Below are 24,861 nucleotides of genomic sequence, written 5' to 3' on the forward strand. Positions count from 1 at the left end.
TAACTAGATCCTTTAATCTCAGTTTCCGCTATATGCATGACGTATTATTTTTAAACAATCATAATTTCGGGGATTTGATACATTGCATCTACCCCAAAGAACATGAGAAAAAGGATACTACAGACAATGTGAAGTCAGCTTCATATCTTGACCTACACTTAGAAATCCATGGTAAAGGAAACTATTGACCAAACTTTCCTTTCATCTGTGACAACATCCCTTCGGCACCTGCGTATGGCGTGTTTATGTCACAACTCATACGTTATGCCAGAGCTTGCCGAAAGTACGCGCTAGAATTCTAACAAATAGGCTCCTGGAACAGGGTTATGTTGCTACAAGATTGAAGTCATCACAACAAAAGTTTTATGGTCGTCATCATGAATTCGTGGATCGTTATGGTATATCCATCTGCGCCATGAAAACTTATTTATTCAACATGTCAAAGTTTTCCTTTCCTCTTTCGTCTACCCCGGACTTGACTTTTTATGAGCAACTCGGCGGTTATTTCTAGAAAAGCAGAGGACGCTTACCATACCGTGCACCTGGTCCATGCTCACAGTTTCTAGTGGAGTTGCTTATTTGCTTTTGTTAATTTGTATGCATGATTTTAATTACTTCATGTTGTTAGTTATGTATGTCTGTTTCCCATGTTCTTGTCTGGTCTTTGTCCCTGGATCATATTCTTTTGATATCCGCTAGATTCTTGATTTCCTTGATTACTCTTGCATCTTTAATCAACATCAATGGATGACGATAAAAAAAGGTCTTGACTTCCTCCTTCACGATTATTTTTTTATCTCATTTTAGTGCGAAGGAGAATTTCTGCCTCATTTCGTATTGTGCGTTTTTTTTTATCCCATACTTTTGGTGTTGTTCTTTCCGTCTTTACAATAAAGTTTTCGTTTTGAAAACCGTCAGTGCATTATTAAAATACAAAACCACTTGAAAATATGACTCAAATAAATTTTTTTCCTGTATGTTTTTTATACTAATTTTTCATGAAAAAGTACTGACGGGCATTAAAAAAAGAACAATGCATTTTAAACCTGAAACTCGGGAAAGAATTTTGAATGATGATTCTTGATTTTTATACATAAGCACCTCCATTGTAAATTATTGTTGTTATTAACGTAAGCAGGCCACGAATACAGATTTCAAAAACAGAAAATCAATGACATAATAAGTATCAGTCTTTACAAACATCAGACAGGATGTGATTCATGCTTGTTTAAAATCTACTAAGTTTCCTTTTATTTCGAATTAAGAAAAAGTTAATGACCAAATAACCAGTGTTAGTTTGTTATTCGGTTAGTGCACGTTTTAGATGAACAGTTAAATAGGTGGTATATGAAATTTGCAATAGTTTTCAATCTTGACTTGGTTTGGCTTGATCGATCAATCATGCATGGTTTTCTCGAAGACACAAATCTAAATACACGGGAAGGACTATAGTTATGTAAAAGTATAACACTGTGTGTAGACCAATGTCTACAACTTCTGATTATCACAAAATATCTGTTACATCTTTGATGCAATTATTAAGCATTTCACCATGTTTAAGGACACATATAACAATACATAAGAAAAAGATAATAGCCGTACGCTACCTACCAATGAAATACAACTTTACCCCATTTTCCTATGCTACGAAAATGTTGTTTATTGGATATATAAACTGGAAATGTACACATTACTAGGGTACTGACAATGTAGAAATTAGTAGACCCCAAATCGTGGTAATGTATATTTAAGTGTAAACAAAGACTTGACCAACTTTGAATTGAATGAGTTTTCTGAAGCCCCACAAAGTCGAATCTCAGTCCAAGTATACACCACAGCAGGACGCCATATCCAAACTGGAATATGATCTTTCAGAACACTCAAGAGACACCTACATTGATACTCTTAAAATCTTAACAAATATCTCTGAAAACAAATTGACTTCTTGGTTCCGAAGTACCATCGCAGGCCGAGCCAAAGTATTGCACGGGTGCTCAACCAAAAGTCATCTAATCGCCATGCAGCAACATTGGGGTACACAGAGCATTATTGTATCCTGCATAAAAATAGAACCACGTCTTTTGCAGATTACGTGACAGAAAACCGAAAAACAAATAGATACACGAACAATCGTCCAAACATACCTTTAAAGAGTTTACGCTCTGGAGCAATCAGAGAAAACTTACATCAAAGTTAAAATTGAGAAACTAAAAACTAATATCAAAACTGTCAATAACACTTACACACATCTTGAAGAGTTTTGTTCTAACTTTTCGATGATCTAGACTAAATGTTGAGTTTCTCTAAAGACATTGAGATCCGATATAGATAGACTTGTAAAATTCAAGGGCGCATGCAAATACCAGCCCCAGTTGATGTTTGTGGGTGTTAAGAAACGAGCGATAACCGCTTTATTCTACTTATCATGTATAAACAAGCAATCTACATGGAAGGGATTCTTGCTGTACCTGTAACAATATGATGTTAAAGTTACGTTTTTTACAATTGCTCAATGGTAGATACAATACAGCGCGAAGCTCTGCAAAATTAAATATCACAGGGAAACTGCCAACATCACTGATACTGACAGTTTCTGTGATGTGCTTCTGGTAGATTAGCAATCGAGAATGGCAAGATAAGTGGAAAACCTCCACTGATAATGAGTGCAGAGCATAGACAAATGTAATTATTATGTTGTTTGTGTATTTATATAGTTGTAATCAAGTGTCCTTATATCATCAGGTATTAGCATGATCCAAAAAAAAATAAAAAAATAAAAATAAAAATAAATAAATAAATAAATAAATAAATAACAAGGCATACTGTTGTCTACTATTTGTTTACTTACTTTACTGAGTGGTACACAATGTGATATAGGTATTATTTCAGAACATAGTTTAAGCCAAACAGCAAAGATGGTATCTTCATTGTATAAAGATCGTTGGGTTTATAAACAAAAACATGAAATAACTGACACTAACTCTACCCGAGTCGTGGGTATATAACTATAAAGATAATTAAACCATTGTTGTGAGGTCAACCTATTGTTAAACAGTGGATTCTTTTTTATGAATCAACGATGGACAAACAATAGACAAAATATTCTCCCAAAAACTACCCAGTGAGTGTATTTTAGAAAGGGTAAGGCATTATTCCATTTATCACTAGGCCATTATTCCAAAAAGAAAGCAGAAGTTCAGTAACAATTTTACTAACGTTAATACTAGAATGCATATCCACAAATATTTCCATAGTCCCTTCACGAGCTTGTGATTGACTGTACTCTCCGCTTGTTTCATAGTGATGCGACTTCACTTTATGACCTATAGGCCACGTGTTATGGGCGTCTATTGCATGCACCTGTCATAACTATAGGCGACAAGAGGACTGAAATTTGAGAAAACAAAACGCATACAATTTAACCCATACTTTTTATTGGCAAATTAGTCATTAAAATGTGACAAAAATTGTAAATAATATCCTGGCACCCCTCTTTTCTGAGGAACTCCGGTTAGCACCCTCCTTAACTGATGATTATGGTATAATTGCTACATACAAACAAGAGCTTTCTGCCTTTGACGATTTGCATTCTTACTATAGCAATTGCGCTTATGTTGTTTTTTTCTGGTGATTTTAACTCAAGCTGTCTTGAGAAAGACTTTGGATTTACAAATAGATAAGTTCACTAATCTTTGTAAATTGATAATCTCTGGCACCCATTTACTGAACAGTACAAATATACACGTTTTAGAACAGGTCCTGAACATACATTCATTGTTAAAAGTACAAAGTTTGATGATGTTGTACTTGTTGATACACTAATAAGGCAGCCCAGAGCCTATGAAATACCCGAATAGAGTACTTTCCGTTCCACATCAGATCACTTATCTGTTGTTGTTACTCTCGATTTACTTGTAAAATATTGTACACATTCTAACTCTAAATATTACCTACCTGGCACAAAGTAAAAGCGTGAAATTCAAAATTACAAATCAGTTCTAGAGGAGGAGTTAGACTTACTGATAGATAGTGAGTATGATGCTGAAACTTTTTACGGACAACTATTCTCTGCATAATAGTAATTAACTAAAAAGACTTATAAATCTACTCCTAAAAGTACTTACAATCCGTGCACTACACCATACTGGATGGCCGATGTTAAGTCTACACACGAACATCAATGTGAGATGCTTAGAATATTACTCTGTGACTGCATGCCCAGAGATATGCAGCATAAAACATATGTAGGATACATGCGCGCTACAAAAACTTACGAAATATCCAGATCTTTCAATTTGAAAAGTTTATGAAGGTTACATACGTTGACTTAAATTCCTCTGCTGAGTATGATTTGAGGATATTTTGGGATAATATTAAGCGTAAAAAACCATAGCAAAGAAAAGTCTGTCATGATATAAACGTTTGTAATAAACGTTCCGAACACCAGATTCTGTGGATGATGCTTTTGCTGATTAGTTTCAGGAGCTGTACTCAACATGAAACGTTCATGACTAGAATTTAAAAAAAAATTATGTTTTTAAAATGAACAATCTGTTGCCGCCGATATCACATGTATTTCTCCTAGATGTGTTTACCGTCTGTTAGATATCTACGCAGAATATGCCAGAAAATTGAGGTTTCAAGTTAATGGCAATCTTGTGTTATAACATTTTGTAAAGCCACATTAAAAAATAATTTTAGGTGGACCAACAATTAACAAGGAAAACCTACTTGTTGAATAGTTGATTGGTTTCCTTGCGCGATACACATTTTGGCATTGTCAATATAAAACAGATGGTACTAACCCGACAGTTCTGATAACACCCTACAACTTAGTTGTGTTACAATATACCTACTTTGCTTTACAAATGCGATGTATAGCGTAACTTGAAAATGCAAGACCTATATATAGTGAAACATGGACTCCCAACTCTGACACGTTCTGATATATGCGAAAGTATTTTAGGATTACATAGCATTGTTGTAGAAATGCATACTAAACGCAAAATATACTTTTTAAAAAGTTTTCCTTTAGTGACTCTTAACTTGTTTTTTGCATCGAATGACAATAATTGTCAATTCATAGCAGATGGAAACGAATGGTGACTCAAGTTTTTTGCAGAAAGTATGAACTAGAATGGAACAAGAGAGCCATATCCGTTGGTGACTTCTGAAGGTTTCGTGGCATATTTCCCTCTCTTGACTCTGCTAAAAGCTTTTGGTTAAAGTCAAGAAATAGTTCAGGACTTCAAACAGCCATGTTTGTTTGTAAATTGATAACATCTACGCAATCATCAGAAGAACAAACTTGCCTTCTTTGTCGAAGACAGTTTAATAATTAATTCTGTCATGTAAGTTTTAACTGTACTAGTACATCATTTCGAAGAAATCTGTCGTGGTACTTAATATTTGAATACTTTGTACTCAATTTAAAATATACGAAGAACTCAGCCAAAATGATGAGAAGTCTTTATTCTGAATCATGTTGGATAAACAGCCGAATAACCTGATTCAAGAAGCAGAACTGTGGAAGCTCTCATATACCAACATGAAAATACACCTTTGATTATTATAGAGAAATGCGTGCCTATAGTAAATAAATCTCAGGTGACATTGTCAGTTTATCATTACCATTTATATTTATTTATCTACTTATTTACTTCTTGTTCAATGACAGATGACTGGACCATTTTTTCTCATGTTAAACTGCGGAAAAATTATATATACTGTATACATTTTGTCATTGTTCATTTTTCATGCATTTACATTGTATTCATTAATTTATGCATACTCATCTCTATAAAGAGGAAATCAATAGATGAATGAATAACTGCACAACCTTTTTTTAAAAGATAAATTAGCGCTTTCTACGATGCATGTTGCATAACATTTTACTTTTTTGTCAACAATTTTAACAGTACAAATGAGTAAGAGTAATGTTCAAGCTGTTGTTAATATAAACAAGCAATATACATGCATCAAAGTATAAAAACTGACATAATTTGTATCAGTACATATTCAACAATAACCTCTAAACCTAAATAACTTCACGCGCTTTCTTGTATCTTCATAGACCATTTAGATACCGTTCGGTTTTAGCGTTTTACAATCACTTGAAATCAATTTAAGAACGTTGAACTGAGTTGCACATCGATATTCAAAATGTTTGTCCATGATTGTCATTTGCATAATTATCCTTAGCTAATATATTTTTTTATAGGACCATTTCATTTTTGATGTCAAGAAAGTATTTTTTTTTCTTGAATGAATAGATTATAAAAATGGTTAAGATGTAATGATGACTGACATTTTGTCATAAATGAGAGCTTAGCGCATAACTAGATAAGATGTACCTTATTACAACCCATATAAAATTGATGTTCAGGAATTGGAGTTGATCTATCTTTAATTTAATGACAAACAGCTGCTAAGCTAAGGAGATTTAAACTTGTTTTAATAATTCTAGGTATTTAATTGTGTGGCTTATAGACGGTTTAAATCTTTTAGTCAATTTTTTGTTTATGTAACAAAGGGAAGACCAACTCTATGCCCTGATCATCATAATAATTAAAATTATGAGATTTAAACGTATGGTATGCCACATGACATGTCAATTAGAAGCCGACCGTAAATACAAAAGTAATTATAAATCAATCTTATCAATAAGATGATTTTTGCATTGTAATAACACAAGCTTGATAAATAATAACTAAAAAAACAATTGAAAAAAGAAAAAAAAATACATTCAATTTTGCCTAAACGATAATACAAATCGAAGCCCGTTTTTTGACACTGCATATAAGATTTATTTACATGTAACACAATGTTTTTCAATCCAGTACCATGATAATTGAAATCACGTGTACTTATAAAAAAGGATTTTGTAGTTATTGTTATTATTGGTTTTTATTTAAATATTATGTTCGTTATACGTAACAATTGTAGATATGAAACAAACAATAAAAATATCATTGTTGTATATTGTTATGTTACGTCCTAGATATTGACCATATATAGGAATGATTATTGTAGAATAAGTCATATTTGATGAATTAGGATATGGGAATATCATTTTTGTTTTGTTTCGTATTTTGTTTATTGTTATTTTTCCATCTATATATTTGTTGCATAATTTAATTTCTTTTTTATATCACGTTGTCATGAATTAAAAAATAATTACATTGCATTCAGTACGGTAAAATTTCCGGGATAAGCAAAATACATGCAGATAACTCAATTTATTTTACGCATTATTAATGATTTTTTTATATGTACTGAATGTATTTGAAGCAAAAAAGACTAATTTGATAAAATGACGTGCCACCAATTGCCTGCTTCTTACATAGAAACTATGGTTTCAATATAATTAAGAACATTTGGCATTCTTTACTGAGTTTGTGACGGATTTGCACTGATACCGATATTTATTTACATACAAAAAGTCCATATATCACTTACTAAAATAAAATATAAATTAACAGATTAAAACTTTTGAAATAGCATTTTGAATATAGGACTCTTTCTATTTACTTATTTTGATCCTAGAGCAAACATGAAGTATTCTTCTTTTCATCACGAGTCTCTTAATTCTATGCCAATATACCAAAAGCTGTCCCTTGCAATTTCAGAATTTCTATGAATTACATTAAAATGTAATTCAGTTGTTTATTCCTCTTTCGTCTATCCTGGACCTTTTATGAGTAACTCGTCGGGTGTTTCTAGAAAAGCAGAGGACGCATACCCTACCCATGCATCTGGTACATGCTCCCAGTTTTTAGTGGAGTCTGAGTTGCTCATTTACTTTTGTTGCTTTGTATGTATTAATTTGTTTATTTCATGTTTTCTTTGTTGTGTGTGTCTGTTTTCCATGTAAGGTCTTTGTCTCTGGATTAAATTCCATTGATTTAATCACACAGGTAACATTTTGAAACAAAAATCTAAGAAATGCTAATCCAGTGTTGCTAATTTAATTCGCGCATTTATCAAGCAAAACGCTTTATATATAACAAAAATGTATCTGTATAGATAGGCAAGAATGTCAAAACAAATGCCTTAGATATTGCCTTATTATTATTTGGTCGTTTTATGTGTTGTGTGATGGTACTTTTTTGGTTGTACGTTTTCATAGAAACACTTAACTAGCCGGGGGCTAGGCGCTCTGCCCACAGAGCAACTGGGATGTGTGTCCCAAGTAGTGGAATGGGGTACCCCTGGCGTGTTACATGCTGGGGTTTTCAGACTATGATACGGAAAACCTGACCGCAATCCATAGGATTGCGTTCCTTGCAAGTTAAAGAACCCTGCTGTGGTATTCGTTAAAAAGTAGCAACATTTGCGTTTCGCCACAGGAAGCTAAATTGCCCGACCTTACCCATCCCTCCTTTTTTCTAGTGGCAGTCGACCCTATTATCCTTGTGTCCCATCCCATTTTTCATTTCATGTTCATTTTATCAACCATTTCATGTTCATCGCCTGATAATAGCTGCAATATTGCTGCTCGTACATTAAACTCCAACAATCAATCAATCAATCAATCAATCAATCAACGTTCTTTTGTCAAAAAAGAAGATTCATGAATTGAAAGTTTCTTTTTATCTATAATGGGTCTAAACTGAAAATAAAAATAACACAAATAACCTTTTGTTTTAGAATTGTAAGGACAACACCTCTTTTAATGAGTTGTTCTATATCTTGGAACATCAACGACTATAGTAGACCTGGCTACAAAAATGATAACACCAACTGAAATATTTTTCCGTTCAAGTGACAACCTAACAACAAAACCCTAGTTATTTTTTACCTTTCATTTTCTAGCCTTTCAATAGCAAAAACTCTGATAAGAAGTTCTCACGCAGTCGAAATCATATTGACACATTTGAAGACATTTTAGTAAGATCCCTCAAATAAATGAGAGTTTCATTCTTTATTTCTTCTGGATCGTTATGATGTATCCATCAGCACCATGAAAACTAATTTATTCAACGGGTCATAATTTTCCTGTCCTCGTTTGTCTATTATTAGATTAAAAAAAAAAACTGAATCGTAAAAAAAAAGTAGTTTAGATCATTGTCTTTGTTCCTTCGTGTTTATTTTTGTTTTAGTGGTATCTGTTTTTGGTGATGTTTTATTAAATTTTATTGTATTATAACCATTATGCAGACGCATAGAAAATAAAAACATCTAGTCGATTATCTATGACAAATAATATCTAACGCACTTAAAGTTTGGGATACCACTATCACAGCGGTAAAATAATGTGTCAGTATTTTGTACAAAGCACAAACTAAATAGGTTAAAGTCCTTTGTTGATGATTTCCATAACAATTCGACATAACGCAGTTCGAAAATCAGTACTTTATATTCAAGAATAAGTAGAAACTAAATTTGTCCGATAAAGAATGAATTTTGTTTTGTTCAAAGGCAATTGATGAAAACAATAAAGAATGTTAAATTTATACAGATATTTAATTCAGAAATCTATGCAGAGAAAATGATTAAGGCACAGATCAGTTACTCTACCTATTTTACATTATAAGATTCGTTGTAATGGATATTTTAGAGAAATAAATGGATCCAAAATTCGAACGGTACTCAAAAAGAATATTTTTTAATTGAAAGAGCCAGACAAATAAAAGAGATATACGCGGTCATAGAGACAAAATAAAGGAGCAACACGGACTTCTCTCAGAACTGGAAGCATAAACCAGTTGAAAGCATTAAACAATTTAACAGAATACATTTATATTCCTTGATTTAAATTGAATGAAGTTGCAAAATCTAAAACAATTTGATTAAAATGTAATTAATAAAAAGAGAATAAAATATAATATAAAATTGATTGATACAGCTATTTTCCAATGTGTATTGATCACTCATTTTTCTAACAACCTTAAACCGAAAGTTCTAGTTTAAACGCAATTTCATCGAGCAAATAAGGTTCTTCTAACATGGTATCTTATGAACAGATATTTCAGTAAGCTTGTATTTTATACATATATTAATTTTGAGAATATATTCATTTCTTTCGTCTACCTTTGATTGGTACTCTATCTCAATCTAAGCTAAGCGTTTAAGTAGCACTTCAGCTAAGAATCATGGAAAATGTGATTCTTGGGTGAAAAGCCGAAATATTTTTATTTTTGAAATTTTGTTTGAATTGCTATGGTAAACAGAAATTAACATTCAGTTTTTCATATAACCCGTGTTCTTAGGAGATAAATATCATATAGAATGCACTGTATATTTCTAAGTTAAGGGAGATAATTCTGTAAATGACACTCGCATACAAAAAAATGTATCGGATTTTCAATGTTGATTATCTCAGAAGAACGGGCAGATTTGAATTAATAATTACACATTCCATAGTATAGACCCATAAAACAACTTAATTACAAAAAATAAAAATATGTAGCTGTTTTTGAGGTGTATCACATTTTTCAGGTTTTGCATGATACTTACAAAAACAGTTACTTAAAATAGATACAAGCCATAGAAAAAGTCTCCAACAAAGTCATAAGGGAGTATTACTTATTCATCTACTAGTAAAACTTCAAAGTTTGGTAAATGCAGGATTGGTTTGCCCCTCTAATTTGAAATCACCCTCCTTTGGAGACGAGCCACAGCAGGTACGTTTATGGTCATTCCAAGCTTTCATCTCCTCGACAGTTGTCGGTAGTTCGCGACCCATTGTTTCAGGTAGATACAGTAGAGAAATTGTTACTATCACATTCAAAGCAGCAAATACAGCTGGAGGCCCCCACAATATATAATCGGACTGAAAGTAATAGATTTAGTATTTCAATTAAACATTAATATAGATACAGCGTGGACAGGAAGTTCAGGCTATTTACATTCATCATAAGATCATAAAGGAAATGGCTGGAATGAAAAATGAAATAAATAAACAAAGTAAACAGTAGGAGAGGTGGTATGATTGCCAATGAGAAAGTTATCTACCAAATACCGAGTTTGATTTCGTACAATTTAACTTCTACATGTCACTACACGGTCCTCAATGATGGGCAACACCCATACCATAAAGCAAACTGTAAATGACACCAGCACAAATGAAGTAAAACTATTCATAAAAGACGAAAATAAATATGAACTGTAACACATTTCAAACTATAATCTTATATAACACCTAAGTCCACAAATGTATCGGAAAGAGTAATCAAGGGAACCAAGGTTATTGCGGTATCAAAAGAATGTAATCAATCCAGGGACAAAGACCAGACATGGAAGAAAACAGACATACACAACAAAGAACATAAAGTAACTAAACTCATACATACAAAGTAACAAAAGTAAATGAGCAATTCGGACTCCACTAAAAACTGGGAGCATGGACCGGTGCACCGGTAGGGTAAGCGTCCTCTGCTTTTCTAGAAACACCCGCCGAGTTCCTCGGAAGTAAACAATTTACAAAATTTAATGTCAAGATATTAAAAAAATAAAGAAAGAAAGAAATACACTGATCCGCATCGACATTGAATGAAACACTTTAAACCCTAAACCTAATCTATCAGTTCAACATGTAAAAAAGCTTTAAAATTAGAACTAATTGATTTTAAACACATTTTTGCAAATTGTCGGTCAACAGCGTAATATTTGACACACCCTGTCCCTGAACGGTCGTTGTTTTATTGTCCAGTTAGTTCTTGCAGAAGAAGAGTTTAAAGCAAACACATTTAAGTCAAGTTTAAATTAACTTCGAAAATAGTAAAGTATCATACCAATGTCATAGCAAACGGAGACACCATAGATCCAGCTCTCGAAATGGTTGATGCGATGCCAAGTCCAGCATTCCTGAAAACAAATAATGGCACGCTTAATTAATACTATATATCAAATTTTTGATTTCAAGTTTTACAAATATAAGAATGTTTTACACAGCAATCACAGAAATATATTTTTAATTATGCAGTCAAAATGCGTGTTTACTTTTGATATTGATATAGATTAATTTGAGATAAATACTGTAATCTGATTGGTTAAAATAATTTTGTTACATCTCAATGGATAAAAGAAACATTGATACGCCCCTATTCAGTTAGATTCAGAGCTAGAAATCGAAAAGAAATGTTATGTTTTACAACAATTTCTCACTTTTTATCCACTTCATTTGTTTCATCTGTTTTCTCATTGAATGCAATTTACTTCGACTTACATAACTGATTAAAACAAAGACACTTGGTACTTAGTCACGTACCTTAGGTTTGTAGGATACAACTCGGGAGTAAACAAGAATACAGAGCTGAACGATCCCGTTATTGCACCACGACCAATCAATGAAAATGCCGTTCCTAAATAAGGCAACCATGTACTGTCCCCTTAGCGGAAAAGAACCGAATATTTTATTCAATAACTATAAACAAGGGACTAAATTATGAAATGCTTTGACGAAAATAAGAAAAGATTTTAATATCTGTTTAGGTTATCTTCCTTATAATACATATTTGTTTCTAAGTATTTTGACAAACAAGTAAGAAGGTAGTTAATTTGTAAAGGTAATTTAAAAAAAAAAGGGAAACGTGTTATTAAATGTAATAAAATATCACACGCACAAGAAAGAAAAAAAAAGAGAAGAAAACAACTAATAAACAAAAATGATATATATTTTTTATATAAGTAAGGGTTGTTTACCTCCATACGATGTTGTTAGGAGGGCAACGACCATAGATATTCCAGCTGTTCCGTGGAAGACCATCAACATCTTCTTCCGACCAATTCTAAAACCAGATACGATATATATATTAATTCGTGTATTGATCGAGTTTGGTGTATATGTTTATGATTGTTGCAATGGAAAAAATGTAGATTGCTTAGAAAATATCAATACATATAGGTTATTACAATGCATTTTTCATATTGCCATCGTTATCAGCACGAAACTTGCATATCACGCCGACGACGTAGAAAATGTCATGTTATAATCTTTTAATCACATATTTATGAATTTAAAACGAAATACACCATACTCAACAAATTAATAGACCAAAATATACAAATTGAAAAAAAAAATCAAGAAAGAACGAAAAATATATTTGCTCAGGTAAATATGAATAAAAGTTTTGTGTTTATCACAAAAAGTGTCACTTATGGTAAATATTAATTGTTTCATTTCAAAAAGAAGAAATCTGGAAGAAGTTTTTGAAGTATGTACATTTATGTCATTCTTTGTAATTCATAACTTGTACAGATCACGTTTTCAAGTGCGATACTTGTTATCGTATTATCACCCTCCACATGCACAACGGCAGAATAATGCACATGCTTACTCAATAACCAACAATAAAACGGTTATCTGTCCCGGGCTGATTGTTAGTCATTAGACAATGAGATAATTCAGATACATTAATATGCAATTATATGACTTGAACATAGACGTTCTACATACACAACGTAGTGACTTCAATAAAATACAATAGCATAAAAATACCAAAAATAATAATAAGAAAAAACAAAAAAGTGAAAAAATTAAAAACAGCAGTGACATTAGGTGCCTCGGATGGGTAAGATTGTCCAACTCCGCCAGCTGCAAACGTTTCATTGCAAGTGAGTATAACCTGGTAAGAGACTAGCTACAATAATGCAGCTCCCTGAGATGTGATTTTTGTTTTTTTTCTGATACACATGTTGATTTAATGGGTCCGCAGTAGTGCTTAAAAATGTGTGTTGTCGACTTACCTGTTTATAAATAATTGCTGTACTATGATGCCCGGGAATTCTGCGAGTGCTCCTAATGAGCTGTTTAAGTATCTATCACCAGACAGTTTTGATGTTGTCAACATAAGCCCGTAGTAGGTCAGTGTGTTCGTTATCCTTAAATAATATCATATATAATACAAAATTATTTTATTATCTATGTTTTGTATTTAATTGAAAACTTTCATTTTCCATTTGTTGCTCCTCCTATACCCCATATTCCATTTCACTATTGCCTACTGCATGCGAACATTCTATAAAAATGTCGGCCTGTTAGATATTAAGTGGAACATTGTTGTAAGTACAATCTGCAATTTCTCCTTTCAAAATTTGATAAACATGCAAATTGCAAGACATTATCAATATTTAAGATTAAAAAATATTATGTTTTAAAAACTTATTTTATTGTCTCTGTTCGATAAAATAGGTTTTTATGTTATCCAATTACTAGCATGAATATCATATAAAGGTAACATTCTTATGAAGTTAACGTTTGCATTAGTTATGTAAACTACCAGCATATGAGTCGGCATATCATCTTCTTCACACAACATTATAGAGGTAAGCATTTTAAAGTGTTGGTCATTTTGAAATGTAATCTGCGTACAATATTTCACCTTGCAGTAAAATAACAACCTGATTATCTGCACAGACAGTTTGGGTTACTGGAATACACTACCTGAGTGAATGGCTTATATCATGACTGAGTAATTTGTTGTACATTTTGAAGAAATTTGATTAAGCAACAAACAAAAAATAAGAATAACCAAAAATATAAAGTAACATTTTTTACTTCATGCCAAATGTAAATCATGTTGTTCCTTTTTAATCTACCCTGTACATGCAAAACTCGGGGGGTTCTCCTATGAAAGCCTATAACGCTTCCCCTCCGGTGCACATGGCCCATGATCCTAGTTTTTAGTGTAGGCTGGAGGTTGTATTGGCTTTTGTTCCTTTGTACCTGTTTTTTATGGGTTCATGTCTTTTTTTTTGGTATGTATACTTTCCTTGTCTATGTGTGTACTGGCTTTTGTTCCTTTGTACCTGTTTTTTTATTGTTTCATGTCTTTTCTTTTTGGTATGTATAATTTCCCTGTCTAGGAGTGTACTGGCTTTTATTCCTTTGTACTTGTTTTTGTTATGGTTAATCTCTTTTTTGGTATGTATAATTTCCCTGTCTAGGAGTGTACTGACTTTTGTTCCTTTGTACCTGCTATTTTTGTTCTGTATAATTTCCCTGTCTAGGAATGTACTGGCTTTCGTTCCTTTGTTTCATGTCTTAGTTTTTTCTTGATATGTATAATTTCCTGTCTAGGATTTTACTGGCTTTTATACCTTTGTACCTGTTTTTTTTAATGTATCATGTCTTTGTTTTTTCTTGATATGTATAATTTCCCTGTCTAGGAGTTTACTGGCTTTTATACCTTTGTACCTGTTTTTGTTAATATGTCATGTCTTTTTTTTTGGTATGCATAATTTTCCTCTCTAGGAGTGTACTGGCTTTTATTCCTTTGTACTTGTTTTTTATTGGATCATGTCTTTTTTTGGTATGTATAATTTCCCTGTCTAGGAGTGTACTGGCTTTTGTTCCTTTCTATGAAAGTCGACAACACTTCCCCTTTCGGTGCACATGGCCCATGATCCTAGTTTTTAGTGTAGTCTGGAGATTGTATTGGATTTTGTTCCTTTGTACCTGTTTTTATATTGGTTCATGTCTTTTTTTTTGGTATGTACAATATCCCTGTCTAGCCTGTCTAGGAATGTACTGGCTTTTGTTCCTTTGTACCTATTTTTATTGGTTCATGTCTTTTTTTTTTTTTTTTGGTATTGTATAATTTCACTGTCTAGGTGTGTACTGGCTGTTGCCCTTTTGTACCTGTTTTTTATCGGTTGATGTCTTTTTTTTTGGTAGGTATAATTTCCCTGTCATTTTCTATCGTGCAACCTGGCATAATATTTATGAAAGTTTAGAACATAAAGTAATTAGGGAGAAAACATTTTATAAACTATAAATGTTTCTAAACGCAATGCCAAAAAATCAAATTGAAATTTTACAAGTTTACAAAGCACGTATTAATGTAAAACTTTTAACCAAAACCCATTACACAAGTTTTCCTTCCCCAAAAGTTCATTTTCTAGTTTATTTATGTTATCGCATCTCATTCATATTCATTTTGAAAGCGACCATGGAAAATAGTTTGCATTTGATTATTTGATCTTTGATGTAGGATAAAGGTAATTACAATCAAATTCTGTGTATTGTAAAGTCTGTCTTTAATATTAGTGACTTTTATTGTTAAGAATATTGCTAAATATCAAATTTATTTTCTTAACACTCATTTGATTAAAGCTTCATCTCTTATTCTCATGTAACGCCGTTACAAAATATGTTTGATCGATTGAGCTGAACATAATGTTAAATGCATGCAGTCAACGTTACATTTGCGCTTTGTACTTGCTTATTCTTACCAGGCAAACCACAGAACAATCGATCTGGTCAGCAAACTTTTGTGCTTTAGAATAGTTAAAACTGAATACTTTTTAACATCTTTTGTTGCTGCCTGTTCTCTTTTCTTTTCTTCTAACTTAGCCGATTTGATTGCAGCTTTTATAACTGTATCGTAATCTTTATTATTTGTTTTTGTTGCTTTCTTTATGACTTTTTCTGCTTGGTCTGTCTTTCCATTTGCCAAAAGCCACCTTAAAGATTCGTCAAGAAATCTACAATGTAAAAGATAAGATAGGAATGAGCATATGTGTGAGTAATGTAAAATATAGCAATTAAAATAAAAAAAGTTGGAAAGTTAAGTATGTGTTAACCAGGCTTGTAGCCAGATTTTAGGAGAGCCGTGACACATCTATACCGACCTAAGTAGTGATTAACCATTTTCAAACTCGACTTTCACAGTTTTTAACGCTTTAGACATGGTCATATAAAACTTGATGGTTCCAAAATGTCATAAAATAGCATTGGAAAACACTTATTTTTTTAAAACTTATAACTGTTGAAACTATTGCTTATCAATCAATAGTTTTTAATAAACAAAATAAAACAAACAAACAAACAAAAATAAACAAAACAGAAAACAAATAGATAAAACAAAACAAGAAAAACAACAACGAAAACCTAACACAGATAATTCTATATTCTATTTAGCAACTTTTAGACTTTCAGTAGCATATGAAGTTTCAATTTTAGGCCTCTATTTCAAATTTATACGCACAGCCAGTCAAAAGCTGTATGAACAGTGAGTAAGGCTAGTATCAACTGCATGGTCCTCCAAGGAAGAAATCGACATAGGTATCCTATCATTGTGGTAAACAGAATACCCAATGACCAGGCAAACATGGCAAATCCTTCACCACGGTGACGGTAGTCTGTAGGAAGGATTTCAATGATAAGAGTGGTTACTGTCATCACACATCCCTATGGTATAAATAACATGATAACATAGTCAAAGTAGATTTATCCACATAATATTTTATAGTAAGGTTTCGTAGCATCGTATACAAGTTTTAATATCAAGCCAACACAATTAATTTGCAGATTTTTAATTAAACTATTTACTCATAAAAACTGACATGTATGATTTTATCTTTTACGATATGTCCTGAACGTTCTTTTTTATCTTTAACGTTTTTTTTTTAATTTTTTCCCTTAATTTTATATTTAGAGAAAATAGGAAATATAAGTGAATAAATAGATATAAAAGTGAATGCAAGAAGTTATTATGCTTTTAAAATAGAACGTTATGATGCTTTAAAAATAAGTTACAATGTACTTGCTTTGAAAAGTCGTAGAAATTAAGCTTACCTACGTGATCACATGACATGGCGCATTATTTGTTTTTCCTCGATTTACGAGTGTGTGACACCCTGTCCATGCAGCAAGTCCTAGGCAATAGGTTGTACATACCAAATGGTCACCCATTAGAGATCACAAACTAATATTTTCTTAAAACTGAATGCTTGTTTGTGATTTACTTAAATGGTTAGAATAAAATTATACCAAATTATAAAGAAAGCACTAGAAATGTTCAAATCAAAGCAAATAACTAATTTTCATGAATATTCATACTTTTATTGTTTGTGAAGTAACTTTGAATATATATTCTTAGTCATTCACTTTCGGTACAGGAAAGTCCTTGCTCTTACTGACATTATGATAAGTTTAACATTCAACTGGACCCCCTCCCCCCAAAAAAGACTTGGGTGGGGAGAGTGATACAGTAATATTTATATCAATGGATCTGACTGGTTTCTTAACGTACGGTCACTTAAATTAATACATTTCAACTTACGCCTTGGAATGTCCCTTGTAGGAATCGCATCAACCAGAAAACTTCTATACCTGGACAAAATACTGTTACTACAGCGTTAATGAAATAGAGTACACGTGATGCAATATTGCACGGTTTCCGTCCAAATCTGTCTGCTAACGGTGAAAATATGGCCGCACCTGCTGCCTGTCCAAACATAATCATTGTTTTGGCAAATTCTGATTTTTCTGCATTATCACACACCAGATTCCACTTGAACAAAAAAAAATATGTTCAAAATAAAACAGAACAAAATTATTAATGGATAATCATAAAAATAACTATATCAACGCTGATGAAAATAAAACAATTAATACTTATAATGATAATGATAATGCAAAATAAAACGGTTTATTGTATTCGTTTTTTCCCATGAAGCCTCTGAGAATGTATTGTTTGTTTGTTTGTTTGTTGGGGTTTAACGTCCGAGCAGCAATATTTCAGCTATATTCAGACAATGAACATGAAATGGATGATAAAATGAACATGAAATGAAAAAAAAAAGGATGGGTCACAAGGATAATAGGGTCGACAAATTTTGATTGCCACTGGAAAAAGGGGGGATGGGTAAGGTCGGGCAATTTAGCCTCCTGTGGCGGAGCGCAAAGGTTCCTACTCCTATCGAATACCACAGCAGGGTTCTTTAACGTGCGAGGAACGTGGCATCTTTCCCAACACGGTGCACCACTATGGTTTGCGGTCAGGTTTTCCGTATTATAGCCTGACAACCCCAGCATGCAACACGCCAGGGGTACCCCATTCCACCACCTGGGGCACACATCCCAGTTGCTCCGTGGGCAGAGCGCCTAGCCCCCGGCTAGGTTTCTGAGCACTATTTAGTCGCCTTATACGACAAGCTTAGCGCTGCTGCAGGCCTATTCTTTCAACACCCGGGCCTGCACGGGGCTCTGAGAATGTAATTACTTCGCGCAAAAACAGTGAACAACGTCTGTTGAAGTAAAAGAAAATCCAACAAGTTCAGTATTGACATGGTTGTATTTTCAAATAATAATGTTATTTTATACTATAATGAAGAATTAATGGCTCTATATAGTTTTTACATATACTTTCCTGTATGTTCTACATGTTATGTACTGACGTCTGTTTTACTTCAAGGCATTAAATTCAAGTCAAGTATTTCTGAATTTAAATTTTTTTCGGTGTACTTGAATATTGTTTTTTTTTTTTTTAAATATTTTTTGAATAGGGTGACATACCTGTGTAACAGTCGACCAATCTTCTGGTATACTGTACTGATATCCAAGGAGACATTCTTCTTTAAATTCCAATGGACGTCCAGACGCATTGACATGTATTTCCATGCCACACTTCATGTAATTAACATAAATATCGGATACATTCTGAAGACTTGGATGATGGTGGTCAAGATATTTTGTCGTATTTATTTCCTGGCACTGGTAATCGGGCCTAAAACCTTATAATAAAAGATACATTCTTTGAACATCATATGAAAAAACTAGTATCAAATTTTATTATATTTTTAAAATTTGTTATTTTCGTTTTTTTTTCTTTCTTTTTTTTTCTTTTTTTTTTTTGATTATTTAATATTTGCTTTCTATACACTTTTGTTGGTTTCCAATTAAAACAATATATTCCTGAAACACAAGTACCAAACTTTGCCGATACGGCGCAATTTTGTAAATTACAAACGACCTATATTCATAACAAATTGTGATGTAAAAATGGCATGTGAAAGACTTTAGACATTTTTAACTTATCAATTTCATGTAAGCGTCTTCTTCTCTATTGATGACCTACACATAGGAAAACATAATTTTTGTAAGTGGAACCTATGATGTTACTAATATTCTAAAATCATGCATACTATGACACATTTTCTTGCTTTTATAACTGAATTATTTTACATCTTGTTTCAACTTGTTTATTACAACATCCTATTTCATTCAACCATTTTCGATACATTAAGTTCTACAGTCTCTGACAACTGTTAAGTGCTATTCCATATTAAATTGAAAATTATGTGGCACGTGATGATTGAAAAATTTTTCCTATTATTGTGAGTTTGTATATTCATTATTACCATTATTACCATTCTTTTCAGGTATTTAAGTTTGCCGATATTTGCAAACTTCCTTTAGAGAATTGCTCCCTTAGAATGCAATTCGAGTAGGGGAGATAACTTATATTAGATCAATAATTTGCAAATATCATGCTACTTTTTGCTTAGTTTTACCTGATATACTAAATGCTTTCTATTTTAGATTAATACCTTTCAGTCAATTTCACACGGAAAGTACTTAAACACTGTCGAGAAGGGAAATGAATTATAGATACTTACAAAGAAAGCACTACAAATTAAATTGGCTATACAAATGTAAATAGTGGTAAATCGGATTTTTGTCGCTATTATTTTAAACCTTTTATGAAAGAAAATATAAACAAGCAAGTTAAATTATGATTTGGAAACCATCATGTGCAACTCACACTTATATAGTTATTGTTTTTTTTCAAAATGGTACTGTACCGTACACACGAAATATTTGTGTACCTGTAAGCAGTGAAATGCTCCAAGTCACTAGAATAAAAACCTTCTTTTCGCATATAATATCTGCTATGATATATACTTCCTAACTTTTAAAAGATTCCTATATCATTTTTTGATAGATCATATAAGGGTTGAATTGACGAGAAAGAAATCACTTATCGTAGATGTGGAATGTATATTTTCATCTATTATTATTTATACTGCGCTAGATAAATGGTCTTAACAAGGGAAAGAAAAACATTTCCTTATCAATGTCGGTGAGGAAATACAAAAAAATACTTGGTCTATATGATACCGATAATCTTTTACTTGTACGCATATTTGATCTTGTCAATCCCTTAATTTGCCAAAACTATTAAAAGAAAACAAGAGAGAGAATGAGATGGAAGAGTAATCAAGGGAACAAAGAATCTAGCGGAAATAAAAAAAATGCAATTTAGGGACAAAGACCAGACATGGGAAATAGAAACACACAACAAAGAACACAAAATAACCAAAATAATACATAAGAAGTAACAAAAGTAAATGAGCAACTCGGACTAAATTAAAAACTGGAAGCATGGACCAAGTGCACAAGTAGGTAGTCCAAGGGCTGGGAGAGTCCACGGTGCACCCCCACTCATCAACTTCATGGTGATTTTTAGATACCTTTATGCCTTCCGTTACCGAATCTATAATATATATAACATGTCTTTTTTGCATCGATTATATGCTTAAAATTAACATTTTTGTCCATGTTGAGGTATTCTTCTGATGGGCAGAGAAGTACAATTTGTGTTTTAATTTTGTTGGCGACGTTTTTATGAAGGAGGTGTAGCCAAATTAATAGCATGTATACCTTTGTTGACAAAACAAAAGAATGATCGTTTTTCGTCATCTTGACCTTTTGCTAAAACTGGTTTAAAGAGTCTTTTGAAAACAATATTCAAAATGATGGTCCCAAGTCTGTATAATGATGAGGTAGGTTCAGAAACAGGAGTGTCAAGACTTTTTTTTGCAAGGAGATTGTAATAAAGTGAAAGGTATGGAATAGAGTTTTCAAATAGGGATTTCATATATTGGCTTAGGGGTGATGGATTTTCGTATTGGCGAATCGGGAAACCGGTTTAAAATACTTAATTTTATCAAAACATGTTTAATGTTCAAGATTAAAGTTAAAAATATATTGATAATAATGAACTTTGCAATTGGGCTTTCCACTTGAAATAAGGCATTTTATATAATCCAATCGAGAAGATATATTTATATATTATGTAAATTGGAAGTTCATACCCTTTAAGATCTGTAACATACGCAAATATGGACATATATGCATAGTAAAAACTATACATAGCAGAAAATGTCAAATGTTGGTTCAACTAAATGAAGTAAATCGTGTTGCGGTGACATAATGACATGTTGGTAAAACTTTAATTTTCATATAGTATTATATTTAACCATATAAAGTGCAAATAAAATACACATTTTATACATCTACATTTAATCATTTAAATTTATACATTACAATACTTTATCTTAATAACTTGCGGCTTATAGCCATGTTTAAGTCTACTATCGCCAGTCGTTAAATAAAATTACTTGGAAGGTGCAATTTTATATTGCGAAAAATATTCTTAAAAATTTGTAGGGGTGACGAATAGTAGGTCAATTCTAAATAACTTGCCTAATGCGCTAGTTATAAATCATGCTCCGAGAAAACTAACTTTTTAACTGTTTAATAACCTTTTTTGTGTTTTCATTTAAAAGGTACAAAAACAAAATTGAAATATACTTAATAAATTTGACCAGTCACTTATTTAAAAGAAAACATTATGTCATACCTTGTATTGTTATGCTTATAATCATTGAGAAGACTCAAGATTAAAAAAAACATATAATTTACTTGGAATAGCTGAACACAAATTGATGAATACGTGATTTTATAAATGCATTATGTAAAATGAATCATAATTCATTGTTCAAAACAATTCGACTACCAATTGCAATTGTAAAGTAAAACTAAATTAGAACCACAATCAAAGCTTTAGTAAATCAACTAATATAATGCTATTTTTAACTTAAATTGTAATTAACAAGTTTTTCGTTGATTTGATTGAGATACAATATATTTCTTTTATGACGTAGAAACTATCGCATGTATGACAAAATTGAAAATACTCCCAATACAAAATTAATAATATTTTACAATTAACCAAACAGCATCAAATAACAAGTACGTGTTTTAGTGTTAAGTTTATTTATAAGCGAAGAAGGGTGATTGTTTTATATTCAGTGAATCATTATTACATGTCACAATCAAATTTGATTATAACTGGCCATGGTAAATACAGAAATGAAAAATGGTTTTATTGGTTAAAGGAAAATCGACTCCTTCTATTGCAATAGCAGGAAATAAGTCAAATAATCGTATTCTACTTGAAAATATGATTGCCATTTGGAGTTTAAGCAGTCTTGTAAATATTTAATCATACACTGGAAACGGAAACAAATTGTTATGAGGTCAAATTCAATTTAAACATTTATGCATTATATGCAGAGAGTGTATGCAAGTGTTTTCGAATTTACAACAATAGCTATGCTCTTGTAATCAACGCATTGTAACAATTAAAATAACAAAAAGAACGAAGGTGGATTTTTTTATAAAATCACTATGTCGACTAAAAATAATAGATTAATATCAGTTCTCTCAACTACGTTCTCGGACTTTGACATAATTAGCTTACAATCTTCAGAAAGAATACGGTGTCACCGTGTCATGTCTAAACAAAGCTTTCAAAACTTAAAAAATGTTTTTTTTATTTCTTAGTTTAAACCACATTATTAGATACTAATTGCTTAATCTTACCTATATACACAGCTCCCATAAGATGAAAGGCATTTTCTAACATATATAGCATCAATAACATAATTTGTTTTATTTGGTATTTTCCGTATACTCCGATGGAATGAAAAATGTCATCGACATTTGTGTCCGGCCCGAGTTTTCCATGTGTGTCACTTTCGTCTGATATGGCCTTTTCTTGACAGCCGTCTGTTTCTTTTGATAAGTCTGTACTAACGTGTCCATTGACAGTTGCAATCGTCATATTGACTGGTAAATATCAAAATTGTGCAATGTAAATGTGAAAAAGTTTTACACATCTAATGGCTTTTAAGATGTGTAATTTATCTGTACGCATGTTTTATTGCGACAGTAAGGTACAACCTTGTCCTTTTGTTTACGGTATTATGCTTGAACGCATTTGATATGACATATATTTTTGTAACATAACATTACTTTTCAACGTTAGCGGTAATCTTCAACTATAAAATTGAATGTTACATTTATAAGTATGCCCTATGTCTGCCAAATTTTCTTTTAAATAAATTCAATCTGCTTTTTATGTTTGAGACGATATTTTCAAAATGTAGGAGACAAATCAATAAAGCTTGCTTATATAGGTATCTTATTTTGTAATAGATTAATTTGAGATAAATACTGTAATCTGTTAAAATAATTTTGTTATATCTCAGTGGATAAAACAATATTGACACGCCCCTATTCAGTTAAATTCAGAGCTACTTCTCATGTTTAAAGATAAAAATATGTTTTAAAATTAATTTATAAGAATTGGTTATGATAAAACTTTTGTCTATTGAAAGTATTGAAAGATAACATAAATTTTCAATTTGCATATTTTGTTCATTGCGCGAAGTGCATAGCCAATTCTCAATTAAAATTGAAGACAATAACAAGCTGAGGCATAAATAGAAAAATAGGTAAATTGGTATTTAATTTGGAAGACGCTTTTGTGGATACAAACAAACAGATTGCTGGCAAACCATTAAGACATATTTTGAAAGAAGGAAAATATCAAGCTTCAAATCATTTTGCAAAGGTTATATTAAAAATAAAACGAATGTATCAAATGCAATGGAAACTTAAAGTTTCAATATAAATAATAATTCTTGTCTACAGAAATTTTATGATGAATTGTTTAAGAAAAATGTTTTAAAGTTTCAACCCATCAATATAGAAAACGTTTTTGATAAATCTGGAATAAACAAAAGTATAGGTGTTGATGAAATAATTGTATAATTAACTAAATGTTGTAATTCATCAATTTCATCATTGGCAACATCCCATCAGCACCTGCGTATGGACTTTTCATACAACTCACACGTTATGCCAGAGCTTGTCGAAACTACGCAAATGATTTGTATCGCGCTAGACCTCTTACAATTAGGCTTCTGGAACAGGGTTATCTTGCTACAAGATTGAAGCTATCTCTACAGAAGTTTTATTGCTTCATCATAAACTCGTGGATC

At 31.9% G+C, this 24,861-nt stretch overlaps 1 protein-coding gene across 1 annotated transcript; it reads right to left on the bottom strand.

Moving 5' to 3' along the window:
• Window positions 1–9,335: 9,335 nt before the first annotated feature.
• LOC148621560 (organic cation transporter protein-like) lies at window positions 9,336–23,759 on the bottom strand. The gene is made up of 10 exons (XM_088576063.1): window positions 23,399–23,759; window positions 19,244–19,461; window positions 18,009–18,239; window positions 16,932–17,134; window positions 16,177–16,428; window positions 13,690–13,824; window positions 12,646–12,731; window positions 12,212–12,332; window positions 11,736–11,808; window positions 9,336–10,774 (listed from the first exon to the last, which is right to left on the bottom strand). Exons 1-10 carry the CDS (start codon window positions 23,637–23,639, stop codon window positions 10,550–10,552), a joined length of 1,785 nt encoding a protein of 594 aa, XP_088432189.1. The 5' UTR covers window positions 23,640–23,759; the 3' UTR covers window positions 9,336–10,549.
• Between the last annotated feature and the right edge of the window lie 1,102 nt (window positions 23,760–24,861).

Source organism: Perna viridis, chromosome 3 (assembly GCF_037379345.1).
Source record: "Perna viridis isolate PV_CMFRI_1.1 ecotype Kerala chromosome 3, ASM3737934v1, whole genome shotgun sequence".
In the NCBI taxonomy this organism is placed as follows: Eukaryota; Metazoa; Mollusca; class Bivalvia; order Mytilida; family Mytilidae; genus Perna; species Perna viridis.

Excerpts from the sequence above, each read along its gene's own strand:
- LOC148621560 (XM_088576063.1), bottom strand. The coding sequence starts at position 23,639 with ATGACGATTGCAACTGTCAATGGACACGTTAGTACAGACTTATCAAAA. Across the intron at positions 13,825-16,176 it reads ATTGTTCTGTGGTTTGCCTG|GATAACGAACACACTGACCT; the intron begins GTAAGAATAAGC and ends ATATTATTTAAG. Across the intron at positions 12,732-13,689 it reads CAGCAATTATTTATAAACAG|AATTGGTCGGAAGAAGATGT; the intron begins GTAAGTCGACAA and ends ATCTGGTTTTAG.